The sequence below is a fragment of the Pinus tabuliformis genome, chromosome 9 (genome assembly GCF_031772625.1).
Source record: "Pinus tabuliformis cultivar Carrire ecotype Pingquan chromosome 9, CPIR1, whole genome shotgun sequence".
In the NCBI taxonomy this organism is placed as follows: Eukaryota; Viridiplantae; Streptophyta; class Pinopsida; order Pinales; family Pinaceae; genus Pinus; species Pinus tabuliformis.
Window position 1 is genome coordinate 1,025,343,073 of NC_142307.1, and position 22,241 is coordinate 1,025,365,313.

The following is a 22,241-nucleotide window of genomic DNA, read 5'->3' on the forward strand; positions in this document are numbered from 1 at the left end:
GAGCGACCATAGGGTGAGTGGTTCACCTTCCCCTAGTGGTGCGCTAGATACAGGGTGAGTGGTTCACCTTCCCTTGTGATACCCCATGATGGTTGACATGTGTGTAGGGTGAGTGGTTCACCTTCCCCTATGATTGCGGACACATGTATGTAGGGTGAGTTGTTCACCTTCCCCTACGATTGACATATGCATAGGATGAGTGGTTCACCTTCTCCTATGGCATATGAGCAGGATGAGTGGTTCACCTTCTCCTGCCGATGCCCCAGCACACATCCTACCCATGGAGTCCGGGACTCATGGGAAGTACCTCTCATCTGGCCAATGAGTTGGGAAAAGATGGTTAGGGACCATAGCACTACTAATGGACGCATCGTGTACTGCTGTACTCCCTATGACTAGGATGCCTAGTGTTCAACAACTTGATCTGGGATCAAGGACTGACTTTTGTCAGTGGAGAGTGGTAAAGTCTTGTGACTCACTCTCGATCAATTTTTCTTCATTGTTACTTCATGGTTTAGCAGAGCAGAGCAATGATGACAGAGATGGCACATGATGACAGATGGATTGGTAGGTGGAATTCTCCCTAGTTGAGAGGGAGTTTTAAAATTGGCAAATAGGGCCAAATTCCACCTTAGGACAACTCATATGATGGAGATGATTATTGCATTGGATTCCTCTTTTCGATAGGTCCAATTTTGATATAAAAATCATCTCATTCTGACAAGCAGAAGTGGAATTTTGAATTTATTTTCTCTCATGCACAAATTGTCAAGGTTGGCCTCAGTCAAATGTAGGCTCAAGAAGACTAATAGATGTGTCTCCACACCCTCAATGAGTTGTATAAATAGGAGTGACCTCTCTCCTCATTTAGACATCACTCAACACATCACATCATTTCTCTCTCCTCTCTTGATTGGTTCGTACAGCTTGGGGACAACCTCTCTCTTCTTCGCACGTGTGGCAGGAGGCCAAAAATTTCAAGACAAGGACAAGTCAAATTTCAGAGAAACAGACCAACATTGACCAAGCGTTGACCATGGCTCTTTTGACCAAGTTTGACTTCGATCTTCAGGGAAGAATTTCGATTTCTTTAGGCCGAGTTGTTGGGCACAGATTCCGAGGTGTTTTGGGTAGGTTGACTTCAGCGTTGACTTCAGATTTGACTGCAGAAATTACAACAACGTTTTTCTCTCTGTTGATTGGGTTTGAATGAACTATTTTGGGCTGACTTTGACTCTCCTTGGAGGCCGAATTGGACTGCTATGGACCGAGCTGCTTGGAGGACATTTTGGTGTTGATTTGACCAACGTTGACTTTCTGGTTAGGGATGCAATTTACTGCTGATTTTGACAGAGCTGTTTTGACTATATATTGGGCAAGTGGATTTGATCTATGTACTCTCTCTCTCTGTTGAACTAGTGAATAATAATAAGAAGATTTGATCAAAGGGTTTTCCCCACATTGGAGTTTTCCCGGGCATCCGCCAAATCTTGTGTCCTCTTGTCTTGCCTTGTCTTCTACACGTTTTTTATGTTCTATCTGCATTTACTGTCAATGTGATTAAGTTAATGTGATGGCTGATAAGGAACATTGAAGTAAATTGTGCTAAAACATAAAACATACCATTGTTATCTAAAATTAACAGAAAAGAGCATTGACATGATTAAGGAAGCAATCACGAAATACTTAGTGTTAGTAAGTCCTGATTATGCAAAGGATTTCCAAATTTTTTCATTTGCTTTTGAAGATACTATTATTGGTGTCTTACTTCAGAAGAATGATCATGGTGAAGTGTACATGTGTATGTGGATATGGGGGTTTTCCATGCACAAACATAAAGTACTTGACACAGATACCAAAAAAGTGGGTTCTCGGGTATGAGGCTATGTCTCTGTCATGCACACATGCACACACACCATTACAGATAGTGAACTTTTAAATTCAAGAATTAAAATTGTTGTAATTTTACAACTTACCTTGCAATAATATTACAGTTAACAATTCACAGTTGAGAAATTGTACCCCAAAAAGTTAATGTTGACTGCAAGTAAAATCCATCATTCACATTGTTAAATTTCCCGCCGATAAGTGCAAAGGGTAGTAGAAAATTTTTCTTCTAAGAAGAGCAAATTCGATGTGCATGATTCAAAATTGTAGTTGATATTCACAAAATTCTACCCGTAGTAGAAAAATTGTAGCACTGGAGCAAATACGCTCAGTCATTGACAAAAGGAATATATAATTTTGCTAATAACTTGAATGATTGAATGATGCCTTACAATGGTGGAAGGCCCTAGCTTAAATACAACCTAGGTGCCATTACATGAGGGGGCATGATCTTTGATCATGCCCCTTAGTTTAGAAATCAAATTAAATTAATCTATACATAACATTGCCTTCCTCTCGAAAGAATGCTTTGTCCTCAAAGCATAGGTAACGAAGGATGTTGTCGATGGAATGCTTCAGTCTCCCAGGAGGCTTCTTCTTTTGGTAGGTCTTTCCACTTAATAAGGTATTCTTTGATCACTCGTGATCGCAAGTTCTTTTTCTTGACGGTGATGACTTCTTCTGGTTCTAACATGATCCTCCCTTCGTCATCTAATGTCAGAAGTGTTGTCTGTGCCGCTTGGTGTTTGCTAAGTGCCTTTTTAAGGCAAGATACATTGAAGACATTGTGAACACAACCTTTATCAGGAAGGCTTAAGTTGTATACTAGGTTGATCTTTTCATTAATGTGGTACGATCCATAGAACTTTGGTGCCAATTTGTTTTTCCCTTCTGGTTTAAGGACAATTGCTTGTAGGGCTGAAGTTTAACAAATATCCATTCCCCAACTTCAAATTCTCTTTCTGTTTTGTTTTGGTTAGCACGCCGCTTCATACGATTTCTTGCAATATTTATATTTTCCTTTAGTACTTGTAAGACTTTTTGGGTTTCTTCTAACTGATCTTTAACTACTGGAAGTTTTTTTCTTGATAATGGCAAGGTCCTTCCATTTAGGAGGTTCATAATCGTAAAAAGCTTGAAATGGGGTCATTTTCGCTGAGGTGTGGTAAGTGGAATTGTACCACTATTCAACGAGGTGTAACCATTGAGCCAACTTATTTTGTTTGTCTGTTGAACAACAACGTAGGTAGGCTTCTAAACATTTATTAACAACTTCTGTTTGACTGTTTGTTTGAGGATGGTATGGTGAACTCATGTTGAGGTAGGTTCCTATATGTTTGAAATATTCCCTCTAGAAATTGCCTTTGAATTTGGCGTCTCTGTCGCTAACAATGACTTTAGGAAACCCACGTCGTTTGTAGACATTCTTGCAAAATATCTCAATGATTTGTTTTGCCGAGTCTAATTTCTTCTTTCCTATGAAGTGTGCATACTTGGTGAGCCTATTGACTACTACGAGAATTTTGTCCTTGCGACAGACATGGGTAACCCCTCGATAAAGTTCATCGATATTTCTTCCCACTTTTGGTTTGGAATCTTTAAGGGATGGAGCAGTTCGGGTGTCATAATCTTCTATTTTTATTTCTCTGGTGTTGATCACACTCTGCGACATGTTTTTGAATATCATTATTCATTCCTTTCCAGAAAAATGATTGGCGTGCGTTATAGTAGGTTTTAAAGAAACCTACATGTCTTGCTGACAGTGAATCATGGGACTACTTGAGAATTTTGGATTTAAATTTGGAATTTGGGCTTAGGTAAATTCTTCCCTTGTACCACATAATATCGTTTTTCCATTCAAATTTTGAATTATGAGGATTATTTATTATAGCACATGTTTTTGGATCTTTTGCATACTCACTTCGAATTTCATTAGGCCATTCTGGAACTACAACTGAAATTGCGAGTAATGACGTTTCTTCATCTTCCTTGGATAGAGCATCCACTACTACATTGTCTTTCCCTTTCTTATGTAGTATATCCATGTCGAAGGCGACAATTTTTTCGATCCATTTTTGTTGTTCTGTAGAAAGTGTTTTCTGCTAGAGGAGGTGTTGAAGACTATTATGGTATGTTCGTATTAAGAACTTACTTCCCAAAAGATATTGCCTCCACTTGGCTAATGCATGCATAATGGCAAGCATTTCCTTGTTGTATGTAGACTTGAGACATTCTCGCTTGTTGAGCTTCTTGCTTTCAAACGCGATTGGATGACCATCATACATCAATACTGCTCCTATTCCACATTCAATTACAAGAGGCTTTGAAATGTCTAGAGTTGCTAATATAGGTGTATTGGACACAATTTCTTTTAAGTCGTCAAAGCATTTGTCTGCCTTATCATCCCAATGAAATGAGTTTTTTTTCAAAAGGTTTGTTAGGGGTGTGGATTTATGAGCATAGTTTCGAATAAACCTTCGATAGTATCCAGTCAACCCTAAGAATCCTCTCAATTTGGAGATGTTAACTGGTCTGGGCCATTCTTTTATAACTTTGACCTTATTAGGATCTACTTTTACTCCTTCATTGGATATTATGTGTCTGAGGTACTCTACTTCTTCCTTCCCGAAGGTGCATTTGGACATCTTTGCATAAAACTGATGTTCTTCTAATATAGTGAGGACTTGCTCCAGATGTTGTAGATGCTCCTTCCATGTTTTACTATAGATTAGAATGTCATCAAAGAACACTAACACAAATTTCCGTAGATATGGACGGAATACCTCATTCATGGTAGCTTGGAAGGTTGCTGGAGCATTAGTTAACCCAAAATGCATTACCTTAAACTCATAATGACCTTCATGTGTTCGAAAGACAGTCTTCACTATGTCTTCTAACCTTATTATGATTTGGTAGTATCTGGATCTTAAGTCCAATTTTGAAAAATATCTAGCTCCATGAAGTTCATCTAGCATTTCGTCTATAAAAGGAATCGAAAACTTGTTCTTAATCGTTATCTTGTTCAACCTTTTGTAATCTACACATAGTCTAAATGATCCATCCTTTCGAACTAGAACCACTGAAGCAACATAAGGACTTCTACTTTTTGTGATGATTCCACACTTCAAAAGATCCTGGACTAATCTTTCGATTTCAATTTTTTGATGATGTGGATATCTATATGGCTTGATGTTGACAGGGTTTGACCCCGATTTGACTTTGATTATGTGCTCGATTTCTCTTTCAGGAGGCATCTTCATAGGAAGATCTTGGAACACCTTTTGTATTTTTGAATCAGTTCTTGAACTTTAGGTGGTTCTTCGCTAACCAATTTTGATGTCAGCGTTTCCATTTGATGACACTGCACTACATATGTTGGTGCTCCTTTTCGGATCAGTTTCATCATCTGGTAGGATGATACAATTTGATTTTGAGGGGGTTGAAAACCATATAACTTGTATTTCTGCCCCTCCCATATAAACTTTATAAATTGCTTTTGATGGTTGGCAGAGTAAGTGCCGAGGGTTTGTAGCCATTAGATACCTAGGACCACATCCGCTCCTCCTAGTGGTACAATGTAGAACAAAGATTCTAGATTGTAGTCTTGAATCCACAATTTAACCTTATGGAATTTCCCTACTTTTTCAATTTTCTTCTCGTTTGCTACCATTACTTTCATATTAGGCATTGGATATGTGAAGATGCTAAGCCTTTTAGCAATGTTTGAGTCCAAAAAATTGTGAGTGCTCCCTACATCTATTAGAACCATTACATTGCTCTTTTTGATATGTCCTTTTAACTTCAGAGTCTACGGCTAGGATATCCTTGTCATGGATGATAATGATACTTGTGGATTTTTTCATTGTCTGATTTTGGGGAAAATTGTGGAGAATCTTTCAACTTCTTCTATATCTAATTCTTCACTATTTGAATTATTGGTTGCTTCACATGTATACATGTTCTTGGTCTCTTTTCCTTTAACACATTTATGTTTAGAATCCCATTTTTTGCCACAACGTTTGCACTTAACCTCTTTTATTCTTTGCATTTCCAAGTTAGTTTTTCCTCCTTCATGTAGCTGTGGTGGAACATACTTTGTATTCTCCACGTTAGAAATCCGGGGAAATCTCCGTCTCAAATATGCTATTTCAACTTTTGGAAGTTGTATTCTTTCGAGCTTCTTTTCTACAACTTTTGCTTTTTGTCTTGCTTCTTCTATCGAGGTGATGTCGTGAAACTTAAGCTCATCCTGGAGATGTGGTTTAAGTCCTGCGATGTATGATTGAATAAGACGAGTCTTTAGTGTATTCGTCCACATCTCCTTTTTGTTGTAGTCTGGTGAGTGTCGAGAAGAACTCTTCCTCTTTGACGACTTGGAACCTCTTAAAGAAAATATTTTTGAATTTCCTCCAACTGATAGCATGTGTCGTTTTCTTCCACCACTTATACCAATTATATGCTTCGCCTTCCATTTGCATGGATCCATGGCTGATTTTTTCATCGTTATTGCCAATACTGTAAATTCTGAAATATTCTTCCTGCTTTATTGAATTGTGCAACACTGTATTTTTCGTTACTGTCAAATTTGGAAAGCTCAAGTTTTGCTCTTTGTTGATATGTAGCGATTGTTGGGGTGAAGCAGGGGTATTGATTTGAGAGCTGCATATTTGCGTATTGATTTGAGAGCTGCATATTTTGAAAATTCGTGTTACTATTTTGTGGATTAGGAATGGAAAATGTATGTGGAGATTCATGGATTTGAGGTGAGCCTGATGGGCTTGATGATCCTGAAGAATCTGGTTGTTGAGTTGCTTTGTTATTCTGATGTAGTTGATCAGTTATAATATTCAACTTTTGACAGACAAGGTTCAGTGCCACCATTGCTTCAGTATGATTCTGATCAACCTTATTTGTAAGGGATGCATGTTCTATTTTAAATTCATTATGATTTTGCTCGAGTTGACTCTTTATGCTCTTCGTTGTGCCCTGGAGCTCCTTAATTGCTTTAGTGTGTTCGGTGACCTTATTCTCAAGACCTATCATTTTCTTATTAAAATCGTTCCTCGTCATTGATGAAGACATTGGTCGAGTATGTGGTGGTGTGTATTTATCCAGCGTAATGTTCCTCCTTAACTTGACCCTAATTATTTATTTATTTAATGTTGTTTTTTTTGCATTAATTAATTTTTTATATAAATAATTAATTTTATAACTAACTATTTATCTAATTATTAATTAATTTTATAAAGATTGTATAATATCTAACTTATATGATTTTATATAATATATATGACTATAATATTAACACCAAGGGAACAAAAACGACGAGGGACAAAAAAGGTGGAACCCGGTCGATGGTCAACTAGGAAAACGACGGGGGATAGGGTTTGGCTGCAAAACGTGACAGTCAACTGTGGAAGGTAATGCTTGGCAACGAACGTGATGATTGAGACACAATGACAAGATGTCAGGGTAAATTGACGGCATGGTGGGTCGGGGTTAGATAATGGTGAAGTGGTGTGGACTGAGCATGGTGTAGATGTGGCAAACAAAAGCACGTGCTTGGTGGAATTTTGGCGTGGAACAACAGAGACACCGACGAGGCTGAGAATGGCAGAACGACAGGACGGGGGATGGGGACAACTTGTAAGACAAGGTAAATGATGACATAAGGAATTTGCAATGGGTTATGGTTGTGGGAACAAAAGTGCGATTTGACAGTGGTAATGATGGTGGAATAAGAAACGAATAGGGTGCAGTGTGAACAAGAGTAAATCACAGCAGTGGAACAGGACCCGAGGAACGCTGAACGACTTTGATACCAAATGGAGCAAATACGCTTAGTAATTGACAAAAGAAATATATGATTTTATTAATAACTTGAATGATTGAATGATGCCATACAATGGTGGAAGGCCTTGGCTTAAATACAACCTAGGTGCCATTACATGAGGGGGCATGATCTTTGATCATATGCCTTAGTTTAGAAATCAAATCAAATTAATTTATACATAACAAGCACACTTTTTTAAAGCTCTCCCCATTGCTGAAAAATTGCAATTTGAATGGGAAAATAGTCACATTGAGAATGATGCTCGAATGTTTAAAAGTCAAATAATACTATTTGAATTATGAATACGTTTTATTATTTTTGTCAGGTAAATGGATTTGAAATCTTTTGGAAGGTTGCCCAATAACTTCATCTCCCAACCTCAGTTTGTGCTTTGCTCTTGGATTTGTCTTCATGTGTAGTGCCCTAGCTTTTATCCTTGCCAGGTGTTTGTCATGTCCCTTCTCAAACACATTTGTAACAGGGTGTTTCTACACAATTTTGTGCAATTTTGGCTAAGGAAAAGAACCCATCATTTTCGACTTAGGGACTTAGGAGGAAATTCAAATTAATTTGGTTGCTAGTGGAAGGTGGGGGCCACCCACGTGGGAATTCGAACTAGGCCATTCGAATGGCTTGGAGGGAATTCGAAGTGCTGGATGGAGGGGCCCACATGAGGCAAGGAAGGCCCACAAAGATAAAAGGAGGATGAAGCTTTCATTTGGATGCATTCATTCACCTTGCAAATCGAAATTACTTGACTGTTCGCTCTGCTGTTTAGCTGAGTCAACTGGTTGTTTAGCCACGAATCTCTCAAGCGGGAGATTCAACCTTACCTTCGGGGGACCTTGAGTGCCTGCCCTAGGAAGGCAGTTCCATCAGCATTTCAGGAGATCTGAGAGTTTGTTACAACACTACCATTTAGTCACACACAGGGAATGCGTATTTTTGGGCCACCAGAAGAATATGCAGGAGGAGTTTGAGCCACAACAGATCAGTCATTTGCCGGGAGAGCTAGGGGATTTGAAGGACAGCAATAGGTCAGCATTTCTTGAGAGTTTTGGAGCCAACAGAGCCAACAACCCAGCAGTTCGAATTCCAGGCTTGGGGACAATGCAGAGGGCTAGTCCAACGTCTTCGTGGGGGCGTAGGTGCAAGTGCTACAGCCCGGAAGCTCATCCGGGAAGTCAGAGGATTTGCAGGAGGGATCAGCCCATCACTTTTGGACATTTTCCAGGAGGATTTACAGGTAGAACCCAGCAGGCCGAGTTTTGCAGTTGCAGCTGAAGTTGTGCTCCTTGGGGGTCGAATTTCAGAAGTCTGAACCAGCTAAATTCCTTTGTGAGTTTTTCTAGGTTTAGGCCAAGGAGTCAGGAGCTCAAATCTCATAATTTTCTGAGCACGGGAAGTGGTGTTTCCAGCCATTCGAAGTTAGCAGAAAGGGCAGTTTTCTGGGCAGCGCAGTGCAGATTGGTGCAGCAGTTGAGGCAGCCATCAGTTCAGCTATTTCTCACCTGGGTTTGGTCATGCTTGTCCATTGAGACAAGCCCAGGTGCACCACTCTATTATCTATTGTATTTTGCCCTCAAAGAAGTAATAAAATGGCTCAACAGTTCATTATCTCCATCATTTCCATGCGTGCTTAATATATATTTCGTTTTTATTGTTGCTGAACTGATTGTATGCTTTATAAATTATATCACTTATATTTCATCTTAGGAACATTACAATGTTGGAAGCTTGTATATCATATTCTTCTTAGTCTCGTCTTTCTATGTCTTTCTTTTCTCATTGCTAAGCCTCTTTATATGGGTTCTGCCTTAAGGTTATATTGCCTCTGTTTTTCATATCCAAACTTTCTTCATATCATATGCAACACAAGGCGGTCCTTTTCAGGATTTTTTCTTAATATCTAGGCCTGTAAAACTAATATGTGACATCTTGCATTTATTTTAGTGAGTTTTATCTTATGCTTAACTGTTTAGTGTCATTGGTCATGGTTCCTGTATTTCATTGAAGGATTTTTGTTAACATATTCAGTTGACTTTTTGGTTTGCTTATTTGTCACAGTCAACTTTGGAGCAGCTAAAAAGAAGTTTTCCTGATTTATCAGAAACCACATTGAATGAGATTCTTGAATCTGTGAACTTCAGTTATAGGTATACATCAGCTCCACTTTTTCTTTTTCATTTATTATGTGCAAGACCTATTTATTTTTTCTTGAAGGTGTATAGATGGAAATAAAATCTTAGCTAGTAAATTGAGAGCACAGTTGGCATGCATAATGCTCTATGCACCCTACTTCGTTGCTGTATAGTTGTTTCTGCTTCAGATCTTTGTGTGATTTTTCTTAATATGTCCTACAACTCCTCAAATGTGAATATGGCCATGAAGCCTTTGCATTTTTTGTTAACTTGATAATCTCTGCATTAGGTATTATCTTTTTTCTGCTCAAGATACACATTTAGTGACTTACTACAATTTTTATGCTTTCAGAAATATATTCTTGAGCTGTTTTCAGCTGGTAAGACTCTTCTGAGACTTTAATAATATTTTTGAATGTTCATTTGCAGATTGTGGTTGGACACTAACTTATGCTGGCATTTACAATCATACCTTAGGAAATACCTGGCAATTTGTGTTAATATGTAAAAAAATCATTCCATGTACAAATTTGTACTATCCATGTACAAATTCTTACTATTCTGTCTTCTTAACAGTACCTTATCCAGAACATGGTGATGGGTCTGCGATGCTTTCTAAGCACTCATGCCCCTTTCCACTATCTTTGCGTATCTTGCCATTTGTCCAGATAGTAGTACTCAAGACAACATAGTTTGTTAGACGAGCATGTGCTCCCTTGGGTTGAGTAAGTGGTCCGTTATTGAGGGCACTTGCGTTATACCAAAATATTGTCTTACCAAAAGAGAAAAGTGATAGAACAGAAAGAAATGTGGTACATCGATTATTTGGAGAGTTCTAAACTAGAGGCAAAAAAATTCATGAATCTAGGAGTGATCAAAACATTTTGAAATAGCTGTTACCACTTAAACACTTGAGGGAGGGTATATAGAAGAAAGACTTGAGTTCAAAATAAATAATCAGTACAAGTGGTAGGTGAAAGAATCTTAGCTATCGTAAACATTGTACAAATGATCTACAAAGTTGTTGTTGACACTTAATGGTATTTTTAAAAATGTCTTATCTTGAGCTCATCCTTCAAAACTAATATCAAAACATGCTATTATGTAGAACCATTAGAATACTAATTGATGACCTTGTATTGGATTAACTATTGGAGTCATGTAGAGCTTGAGAAGCAATAATTCACAATAATGGACAATGGATGAAATGGTTTTTATTTGTATTAAAATGAGGCTGCAGCTGTAATGTGCAACGAGTTAATATGAGCCATAATTTAAAATGCTTGTTAATCTTGGGAAGGGAAGCCAGAGAATACAAGCTCCTAGCAAGACCCAGGACTAATTCACAAAGCATATTAAAATCTGCTTCTCATTTCTCTGTTTTCCTGCTTTGACGGGCCACAACTTTTGGTAACTCTGCATTCCTGGTGTCCTGAGATTCAATTTGACTTGTCATCCTGCTGCTGTGATGAGAAAAGACGACCTGTAATTTCTCAATGTGGCATGCACTCCTCCTCTATGTTCCATGGAGGATTGAAGTTTCACATGGGATACAATGGCTGGAGTGCTTGCGGCAATCAAAACCTTGAAATTGAGCCAAATCCTAGAGATCGAGGTAATGCCTGACGAATTCCAGACTGGAGATTGTCAAAATGAGGCAAGACCACAGGGCTGAGAACTGAGAATGGAGGTGCAATTCACCTGGGAATGCATCCCAAATCCAAACCATGGGACTTGTTACCCCTCATTTCAGCAGGGGTACATATGGATTTTCTTCATTTTGCATAACACCATTGTAAGCCCAAAGATGCAAGTTAAAACCCTATAGGCCATGTGATCTTTTGTATTAAGGTGTCCTAGGCCTATTATGGTCTACCATGGCTGGTCCCTTTGGTTCCCGCTCTTATCTCCTTTTGTCCTGGATAGGATTGGAGGACTTGGAGTGGATCACATTTGGGACTCACAGTTTAAGGGAGCCTTTGGTTATGTAGGGGTGATTGCAGCTATAGGGGCTAGTCTAGCCCATGTTGTGCGCACCTATGGCTTACTACGTGTTCATGAGTCATAGAGTCTATATGTATCCTTGGATTTGGAACAATATTTATTAGACAGCTTTCAGTGTTGCAGTGTCACAGTTCTCCGCAGGTCATGTTTCTCGAGGCAATGCACAGTTCTTGATGCATGTGATCTCGAAAGTTAAAAAGTCAACTTTGTCTCATAATTGTTAGATGACATACCACATGGAAATTTTTGCAGAAGGTGAACATCATCTAGAAAATGGCAGTCAAATGTGGTCCAGTGACACAAGGGGCTTCTAGGTGGCAAACAGGGTCAAATCTTGGCATGAAGAAATGATCTTTATGTTAAAAGTTATCTACAAAATCAGTCGGACAAAACCTAGATGGAAGAATCCTCAAATTCCCTATGGTGTTGGAGATCTACATTCCATGTATGATGATGTCCTCGTTAGATGCCACGCGGGGGTGAAGAGAGATGGTGCAAAGGTCAAACTAGCTATTGGGGCTAGTTGAATGTTGAGGATGGTCAAAGATCCCAAGAATAGTCAAGCATGTAGAAATTTTGAATAATATGACACATATTCACAGAGATTATCCTGATCATACAATTTAAGCGGAACATGTATAATACATAATCTCCTCTACGTTGATCATCAATTTACAGAAGCAGAAACATCCACAGGCACACATAGAAGCATCAATCAAACTCATAAACACAGTATGTATCCCGGGGAAAAGCATCTCGCTAAAAAACCCCACACTATCTGTATATTATATTGATTGACTCATGTAACATTAAAAAGTACAATGCTTATCACAAGCAATCCAGTACCATGCCCTTCTGTTACACACAATACAGCTCAGATTTGATCTCCAAATCTATCCCACTGCTTGCCTGCCTCCACTGCTCAATACCTGCTCAAGAACTGATGAGAATAGCTTCCCAAACTCGATTTTACACTGCAAAATAGTCACCCACACTATGTTGGACGTGAGCAACAGCTATAATATCATGAAGATACGTGAGCAAACTCATTGGCATACTCAATCCTTTGATTGTGCAAATCATCATGCACAGCTATAGTCACAACTGATAGCAATCTGATCCTCTAACACCTGTCCCTGCTGAACTGAACATGCACTGACATGCAACTGAGTTAATTGATGTATTCTATAGTTGCATTATGAGTTAATAACTTGTGAATTAATTAATAACTAATTCACCCAACTCATCTTTAGTCTATTGATCAGTTAGACTAAATACAACCAGTTTAACAAAGCTAAACTGAACACAACTCCATCAACTGTACCTCCAGTCCACTAAACTCAACTCACTTGAGTTCTAACTGAAGTCATGCATGCAACAACTCAACTGACTCATAAGAAAAACGAATTTCCTTCTGACAGCTGCATGTGCCACTTCCGTAGCTCAAACTGAAGTGCTCCAAGAGAATAAGATTAAGTTTATAGTCCAAATATTATTGTGAGATAATAATATTTGACTTTTCTATTTTTGACTTTGATCACTCACACTGTGATCACTCACACTATAATCACTCACACTGTGATCACTCACACTTTCATCAAAAATAGAAGTCCATCTATTTTTCCCAACTTGATCAATCATCCATAGACATGATCCATATGTCTAAAAATAGACATAGTCTAAAAATAGACTTGCGCCAAAAATAGCCTGCGGGCCCACTTAGTGAAGGCGACTCTTTTCACTAAGCTCCATCATCTTGTTGCACTCTCAACAAGCATTTCTTGTTGCACACTTTTCAACAAAGCAATCAAATCAAAAGGAGCTAAGGCATTGGCGATCTAAGCTGATGGAGCAATTTGACTTCCCTTTTACTAGCCATTGAGGTCAATGAAGTAGAACTTTGAGTTGGTTATGAGGTCAAAGCGAATGTTGGACCTCTTGTGGAAAAAAAATATAGCTGTTGCAAAGTGAAATTAGCGTCCTCACTAAAGCAAGCTCCCATGCACCAAGTTGAGCTTCCTATGAACCAAATCAAGCCACCTCGCCTAGCTATTGGGGTCTTCTTGAGTGAGTCGTTGATCATCTTTGGCTTCTATTCTTCATTTCATGCTTCTCCAAGGTCAAAGCAAAGGGGACGTTCAACTCCTTTACGTTAAGTCGTTAAACAAAGTCTAAGTCAAACTCTTCATGTGGATAGTCATTGTAATAAAATTATTTTTTGGTGAATTTACTTAGTCACTGGGTTGTGTATGACAAGTGAAAAATTATTTTTGATAGTAAGGTCCAACTAACTGTTACTAAGAAAAATTATAAGATGCCAGTCCCAACCCTCAGTCCAGTTGTTGTTGAATTGTGAGATCATAACACCATAATAGAACTTTTCATTGCAAATTTTGTGTATACATTGTGGGTTGATTCTTTCTATTCCATTTTTTCTTAGCTCTTGTTGTAATTGTTCTTAATAAGATGGACCTTGGTAAATACCGATTACACAACAATTGGAGGGGTGATCGACTGGGGGTTGGAGGTTACAACTGTTGGCATTATGACATAGGTTTGGCGCTATGACTCAGGTGTTGTCCTTGATGGCAACTTACTCAAATGACAGATCACAGTTCAGGCTCTCAGAATGAAGGAAAAAGAGATATGCGCAGGTTCCTCTTAACCAAGTCGTATATACATGCGGGATCGCCAATCAAAAGGCGCGTATACGTATGCGTGCACTTTCATGTAAGGCAAAGCACGTACATGTGGGAAAACTTATTTTTTGGTCCATGGTATTTAGTTCTTGGTATTTGGACCTATGGTTTTGGACCATGGTATCTTGTCCGAAGTGTTGAACCCAGGTATTGGGTCCATGGTATTGATTCTCTATGGTTTTGGACCATGGTATCTCGTCAGAAGTGTTGAACCCAGGTATTGGGTCCATGGTATTGATTCTCTATGGTTTTGGACCATGGTATTAAGGCCTAAGACTATAAAAGGGGAAGGAGATCATTGCAAGGGCATTCACTCAAGCATTGAATATCTTATGAAGAGCAAGATCTAGAATTGGGTTATGGTGCATAGCTGGATCTGAACCAAGGAGGAACCTGAGCGTTAGAAGAAGGATAAGTTCTATTGTTGGGTCAAGATCTTAAGGCTTAAAGAGAAGTATCTTTGTGTGATTTTGATCTGTTAATTTTGGCGCATGGCTTGATCTATAAATCTGATGATCTGGGTATCACTGATGTCTGAATATCTGAAAAGGGCAATATTATCTTTTATAGATCTGTACACAGGTTCGGCATAGCAGTGGCGCATATGCACGTTGGTTCATTAATTCAAAACTGTGTATGCGCAGGTTGGCCTTAATACAACAACGTATGCATGCAGGTTCTACATATTGAAGTAGCGTATGTCTCATGAAATATGTTTTAGCTACTTCTGTTTATTGCTGTAGTGTTCTGGGTTCAGGATTGATTTCTGGTTACTGTTAATGTATTATGGTTACTACATTTAGAGAAGTAATTGTTGATTCAGTTTTGATTGAAGCAAAGGAGATGTATTTGATGTTTGATTATTGTTATTGATGGATCCAGTCTGAAAATTTATGAAACGTGGTGCCTGGAAGAAAAGAGAAGGTTGTAGCCTTCTGTAGGTTAGCACCTACGTGCTAGTACATGAGCTAGTACAAGAGCTAAGGGGGTTGTAGCTCCCTTCCAGGAGAAGCTAGAGAACGAGAGAAGGTTGTAGCCTTTTGCAGGTAGAAGCCTGCGTACTGGTATAAGACTGCACCAGTACAGAAATATTGTAAAAAGAAGTTTCTTATTAAAAGAAGATAGAGACGAATTGCAGCAAGTGGTTTTCACCCACATTGGGTTTCCACCTTATATCTTGTGTCCATGTGTGTGATGATCTGTTCTGTTTTATTGCACTTGTTTACTGTTCTTATGGTTAATGAAGTTCTGATGCACTGATTAAAGATCAACATTTAATGAATCATAAGTTTACTGATATACGCTGGTTGCTTTAGACACAGTAGCGTATATACGCAGTTTCCCATAACTGAAGTAGCGTATACAAATTTGATTGTGAAATGAAAAATAATTGATTTGATAATACTGATTCACCCCCCGCTCTCAGTATTATTTCCAACAACAACGAAGGCGCTAGTCTTTGTTGTAAACTTGTTGGAGGTTGGAGCTGTTAGATCTAGTGGTTGGACAGATCCTCATAGGGGATATCTTCAACTAGGTGAATATCTCTTCCAACCCCATAGTTGATCTGAAAATTGGAGACACTTCACTAGAAATCGCTCCTAGTTGAACTTGGGATCTTGTGGAGCTATCCTAGTCAAAGGTGGTGGACGATACAATCTTCTTGACTCCAAGTCCATCTCTTGTCCAAAGTGCAAGGCTAATTTAAGAGTGGTTGTGATTGGCAACCAGACACTTGAACGGTAACATTTGGCCAAGGTAAGCATATCTTAGCAACCATCTTATTTAAAAAACTCAAAATATTTTTTTCTTTTCCTGTTTTATAAAAATTAAATAAAAATATTTACTAGCTTTTTTCTTTTTTGATATTTCTGAATTTTATCTCAAGATTAGCTGGTTAACCGTTGGGGTTTTGAGCCATAATTTATAGATTGCATCCAAGGGAAGATATACCGTCTTTTTGATCTTAAAACACACATACTTCATGAGATACATTGGGTTTGTTTTGCAAATCTGTATTTTATAGCAATATACACTTAGATCTAGCGAATTTCGAAGTACAAGGGCCATTTTCAAGTAAGTATACATTTCCCAAACTCTTGTATTAGTTTCCAGATTTGTTATTCAAGTTTATATCATTACTCTAGAACTATTTATAGCTTATTCTAGTCATTGGAACGTTAGTTTTTAAGCTGAAAGAGATTTCTGGGTTTCCATCATGGGATTTGATACCAAGACCTCTGCAACAAGTTTCTAGCTTGCTGGAAATGCAGATTTGTTGCAGATATGAAGCTTTGGAAGGGTAAAATTGATCTACCATTTGCTGTCCTAGCTTCTCCCATCCTTAGATTATCAATCTAGAGCATACACACGCTTTTAGCTTATTCTAGTCATTAGAACGTTATTTTTTAAGCTGAAAGAGATTTCTAGGTTTCCATTGTGGGATTTGATACCAAGACCTCTGCAACAAGTTTCTAGCTTGCTGGAAATGCAGATTTGTTGCAGATATGAAGCTTTGGAAGGGTAAAATTGATCTACCATTTGCTGTCCTAGCTTCTCCCATCCTTAGATTATCAATCTAGAGCATACACACACTTTTGTGTGGCCTCTGAAGGGGTTTTACTTTAGCCATGCTTTGGAGTTTGCTAAGTGCTTTGCTTCTTTCTTTCCCTATCCCATGAGCGGATTTTTCAGATCTGTAGACACAAGACAACAAGCAGAATAACACAGGGCATCCCCTTACCGAAGGTACACATGAAGGATAAGTTATATATTTGGTCAGTACATTTATTGTTTGCAAGTCTAATATCTTGAATTTAGAGTAAATTTCATTGTTGGTATGCACTGCTTATTGAATTTTGTAGCTATGGTTGGCCTTCATAATTAATATTTCAACTCTTGATTATTTGAAATAATAAATAAGGCATGCTCTTCATGACCTTGTCGAAAGAAGAAATATATGGCATGTTCTTCATGTTGGTTTTAAAAGAGAAAATTTGAATTTGACTCCAAAGAAGCCAAGTCGACCTTCCTACTAGTCAAGTCATCCCAGTCATAAAGGCACCCATTCGGCCAGTCAGTCTACTATATATATGACGCATTCAACCTCCTTCCAAAGCAAGAATTCGGTTCTCTTCTGTTCAAAGATAATTCGGATCATCTGAGGTATGAGGACGAGGCAAATCTGAGGCACATCTCTGATAAATCAAGACAAACTGATTCTGAGGTAGACTGAGATGAGGCAGGACCGAGCTGAGACAGACCTGGTTCATTATCTATGTGACAGACTGAACTTTCTGAGACATACCGAGGCAGCAGCAGGCCTAACCAGACTGAGATCAATGGGCGAATGACTTGACTGGGAAGGAATTGGACCAGGTTTGATCAAGTATCTTTAATGGTCAGTTTGACCTTGTGAATGACTAGAAGATCTAGGTGTGTCTCTTGTTGAACTGAAGAATTTCTCTAAGAAAAAGGTTGCTGGGTTTTCCCAAGGTAAATGTCTGTGTTTTTGATTTGGCTGTCTCTTTATGATCTTAATGTCTATTGTTGAAGATCTTCTGTGTAATCGCTTAATGATTAATGTGAGTATGAAAGAATCTATAATGAATATCATTAGAAGTAATTACTTGTAGAAGCCCTATGAAAAGTGAACATGGTATCAGAGCTTGGGTGAAAGAGCAACCTTTAAAGAAGCTAGTCTATCTCAAATTACTAGGGTTTGTTCTAGCCCTAAAACCCTAATACTATTCTGGATGGAAAAGGGTTGCAAAATATTCCAAGATGCCTAGATCTGTTCTCTTGTAATCTACAATCCATGAAAACAAATCTGTTCTAGGTCTGAGCTAAAGATCGAATTCCTAAGGCTGAAATTTAACCTCAATCTATTTTCCAAGTAACCTCGGGTAGACTGAAATTTCATACCTCTTGTATGAAGCCAAAATTTATATTGCCGGATTCATTCTTGAAGATCATGATAATGTTCAGATTCTCAGAAAATATCTAGAACATGTTGCAATAAGGATGAAACTTAAATTTTAAATCTCAGACCTATACAAAGGCCTCAGGAGTAAATGATAGACGGCCGAGTGACTTAACAAATGACCACAACCCATAATATGACAGTCAACCTACAATTGGTTTTGGCGTGTAATTCTTTTGTAATTTGGTTACTGTATCATTAGGCAAAATCATTGGAGCATACGTTGTTTACAAGGAGAAGTATTGAGCATAAAATTGTGATGTTTTTGTACTGAGATGATTGCAAGTATGCTAAATCTCTATGAGAAAGGACCGAGAGCCTCAGGGAGTGGACAAAGCAACCCGAGACAATTGTTTGCAAAGGGCCGAAAAGCCTCAGGATGTTATAGGAGGCCGAAAGTGTCCTCAGGATCAACAACAAGAAGCTTAGAAGCCCTTAACTCTAAAAGTATAATTCTAAATGCCTCAATATGCCAGTCAAGGTGAACATATGATCTTTGAAGTCTTGTTTTATTACAACTCCATATGAGGAAAGGAAATAAGTTTGCTTTATATGCCGTTACATGCAAGGATTATTCGAAGAATGATTTGAGATCAAATTCTGGGTTGTGCAAATGGTAGTCTAAAACTTAGTTTGACTATATTCCTTTGAAATGTTATAAATGACTTGTGAGGCTAGTTAACCATTTTTCCTTGTAATTCAAAAGAAGAATGCTATCTTGAAGATTTCTTATGGCTAATCTAAGGGCTTTTGTTTCCATGCAAAACATATTACATATTGGTTCCAAGGAAAGCACATTGTTTCCATGCAAAGCAGTGATGAGGTGTTCGAAACGAGTATGAAGTTTTGGAAAAAAGGGCAACAAAAGTCTGTCAAAGTCTGAAGTTTGATGCTTGGAATATATTGTATGTTTTATCAACTTACTTACAATCTCATTTGGGATCGAAGGTTTACTTTGGCAACGTTCTCATAGACCCCAGCTAAAGGAAATGACCACTTAAATGTTTGGTTGAAAAGTCTTATATCAATGTTTTGATCATAGGAATGTATCAAAGGTCTGAAGGAACCATCAAGGGCATTCTCAAAGAGTTTGAGAACCTCTGTTTAAGAAGAAAATCTAAGCCTTAAGTTCTGAAGGTCACAATCCATTTATTAAAGATTCAAAATACCTTAGTATACAGAAAGGAGTATTCTTATGATACAAATCTCTGTTTAGATGTCACAAAATTCAATATGCAATCACAGTCCAAGTGTACTACATACAAAGATGCTTGGATGCTCATGCTGATCAAAGGAATAAAGAGAAGAAGTTGCAAACCAATATGGTTTCTGGAACCATGGAAAATTCATAGTTCAATGAAATAAGAGTTTATTTGCTGATATATGAGATATAAGACAAATATGGTTCCAAAGTACAAAGGATAGTCTCTTGAATACGTTGATATATTGAGAAAACTTGCGTGTCCATATTATAAATATGCAGATGTTACTGCAGTATGATGGAGTTTGATGTATGAGAATATACTACTCTTTGATAGTCAGAAGTGTGTTGCAGTAAAAGGGCACATTTGGATTCATTTTTGTATTGCAGAATGGTCCAATGGTTCCAAAGGACAAAGGATAGTCTCTTGAATGTGTTGATATATTGAGAAAACTTGTGTGTCCATATTATAAATATGCAGATGTTACCGCAGTATGATGGAGTTTGATGTATGAGAATATACTACTCTTTGATAGTCAGAGGTGTGTTGCAGTAAACGGGTACATTTGGATTCAGTTTTGTATTGCAGAATGGTCCAATATAAAGGTGTCAGTGAAAGAGATTATTGCTAAAGATTGACAGTGTCATAATGTGTGATGAGCAAAAATTGTTTTGAGAAGCCTGAGTGTATATGCCATTAGGTTTTTGGCAGTGTTTTGAAAAGCTCCCAGATTATTGTTTTGTCTGGACCAAGAGGGTCTGTCATATTATCTCTCTTGATGAAGACAACTTATTGAAAGATCCTTAACTGACATCAAGATGGAACATCTCTGATTCTGAAGCATGAAGATTCTCTCCCTCCCTTTCTCTCTCTCTCTATATATCTTTGGACTTTTGGATATTGAAATGAGAATTTGCAAAATCTGATTGACTTGCAAAAGGTGTAAAATGAGTATTGGGTTTGTAAACCCTAGATTAATCTTGAAGCCATAGGGTTTAAACTTTAGAAATAAAACCCTAGAGCTAGACCTAGATTACCATGGTAAACCAACATTCTCCTTGTGTTAAGTATATTGACCTGAATTAGGGAGAATGGTCCGACAGAGGACAATCATTCTTCCTGTGTCAAGTATGCTGACCCGAATTAGGAATAATGGTCCTGGAGCATCAGGCTTGTTTAGCATCAGGCCCCAAATTACTCTAATAGAGTGTGGCCTTTGGAGATTCACCATGTGCCAAAGATATTGACCAGAATAACGGTGAACCAAGACTAGTCTGTATACCATGTGTTAGATAGACAGGAATTATGGTGACTAGTTGAAGCTAAATGATGTACCATATGTCAGAAGTACTGACCATGATTATGGTGAGGATACATGAAGCGAACAAAGTTCCTTCTACAAATTTAGTTACTCCAAAAGACTTGGAATATCAAATTATCCATTAAGGATATAAATATTATATTAAAATGAATAAGAATAAGAATGATGATTTACAAATGAGAACGAGAGGCTTGCTTATATATCAGGCAGGTGTCTCTTCATGAAGAGTCATGTCTCAATTAGACATGCCTCTTCAACCTAATTACTAGCTTAACTAACTATTATTTATGCTTATTATCATTTACATTATTTTACATTATATATATATATATTTTATTCGTTACATTGCCTCCTTCCTCAAAAAGCTTTGTCCTCAAAGCTTGTCGATGAAAAAGGATTGATCTCTTTTTCGGCTTCGAAAGTCTTTCTGTCTCAGAATAGTCATCTTTGTCGATACAAGCTGATATGATCTTCTTACTGACAAACAAAATTGTCGCACTAAAAAGGGATCAAAACATCCCAGATTAATCTTCTGTATAGCATTCTGATCACTGGAATTTTGTAACGACTTGTCAGCATAAGATTGGATTGAGGTTACATCACTATTATATGGAACATCAATTTGTTGTTTCTGGTCTGAATGGTACCAATACATAGCATGGTTGATTCGTTTGTTCTCATGATTCAGATGCCGATATGGAACTTTTTTAGTTTGATTTCTCCTTACTGGGCATGTGCTATTTTTTGTATTTTCTTCTGGCAAAGATGTTGTTGAGATGGTTATGGAACATTCACTTGGGATGTTCATTGTCTGAATTGCAACATCTATATGTGTCGTTTCTTCAACTGACTTGTCTTCTTGAGTTGTCATATTCACTGGATCGGTTTGTTGTTTTGTCATCAACTTGAATTCCTACATTTGATACTTCTTTCTTGATAAATTGTTGTACCTTGTTTTCTAATGACTTCTTATCCTTCTTAGGTTTCTTAATTTGCGTCAATAATTTTTCACTATGGTTTTTAAGTCGAGAAACTTCTTCATTTTTGTCAATAGTGATTTTGTCAATTTCATTTTGCATATTTTGTAATACTTTTTTACCTTGTTGAGAAATTACTTTTGAAATATCCAATATATCTTCTGGCGTTATTGAATTAGGTTTGAGTGTAACATC

General features: G+C 37.8%; 1 protein-coding gene across 2 annotated transcripts in view; it reads left to right on the forward strand.

Moving 5' to 3' along the window:
* LOC149152198 (smr (Small MutS Related) domain-containing protein) overlaps positions 1-22,241 on the forward strand; it is a 254,098-nt gene that overhangs the window by 68,795 nt on the left and 163,062 nt on the right. For both annotated transcript variants that reach the window (XM_089442988.1, XM_089442987.1), the window contains exon 6: positions 9,788-9,876. In XM_089442988.1, the coding sequence (XP_089299114.1) occupies positions 9,788-9,876 (89 nt within the window). The remainder of the gene's footprint in view (positions 1-9,787; positions 9,877-22,241) is intronic.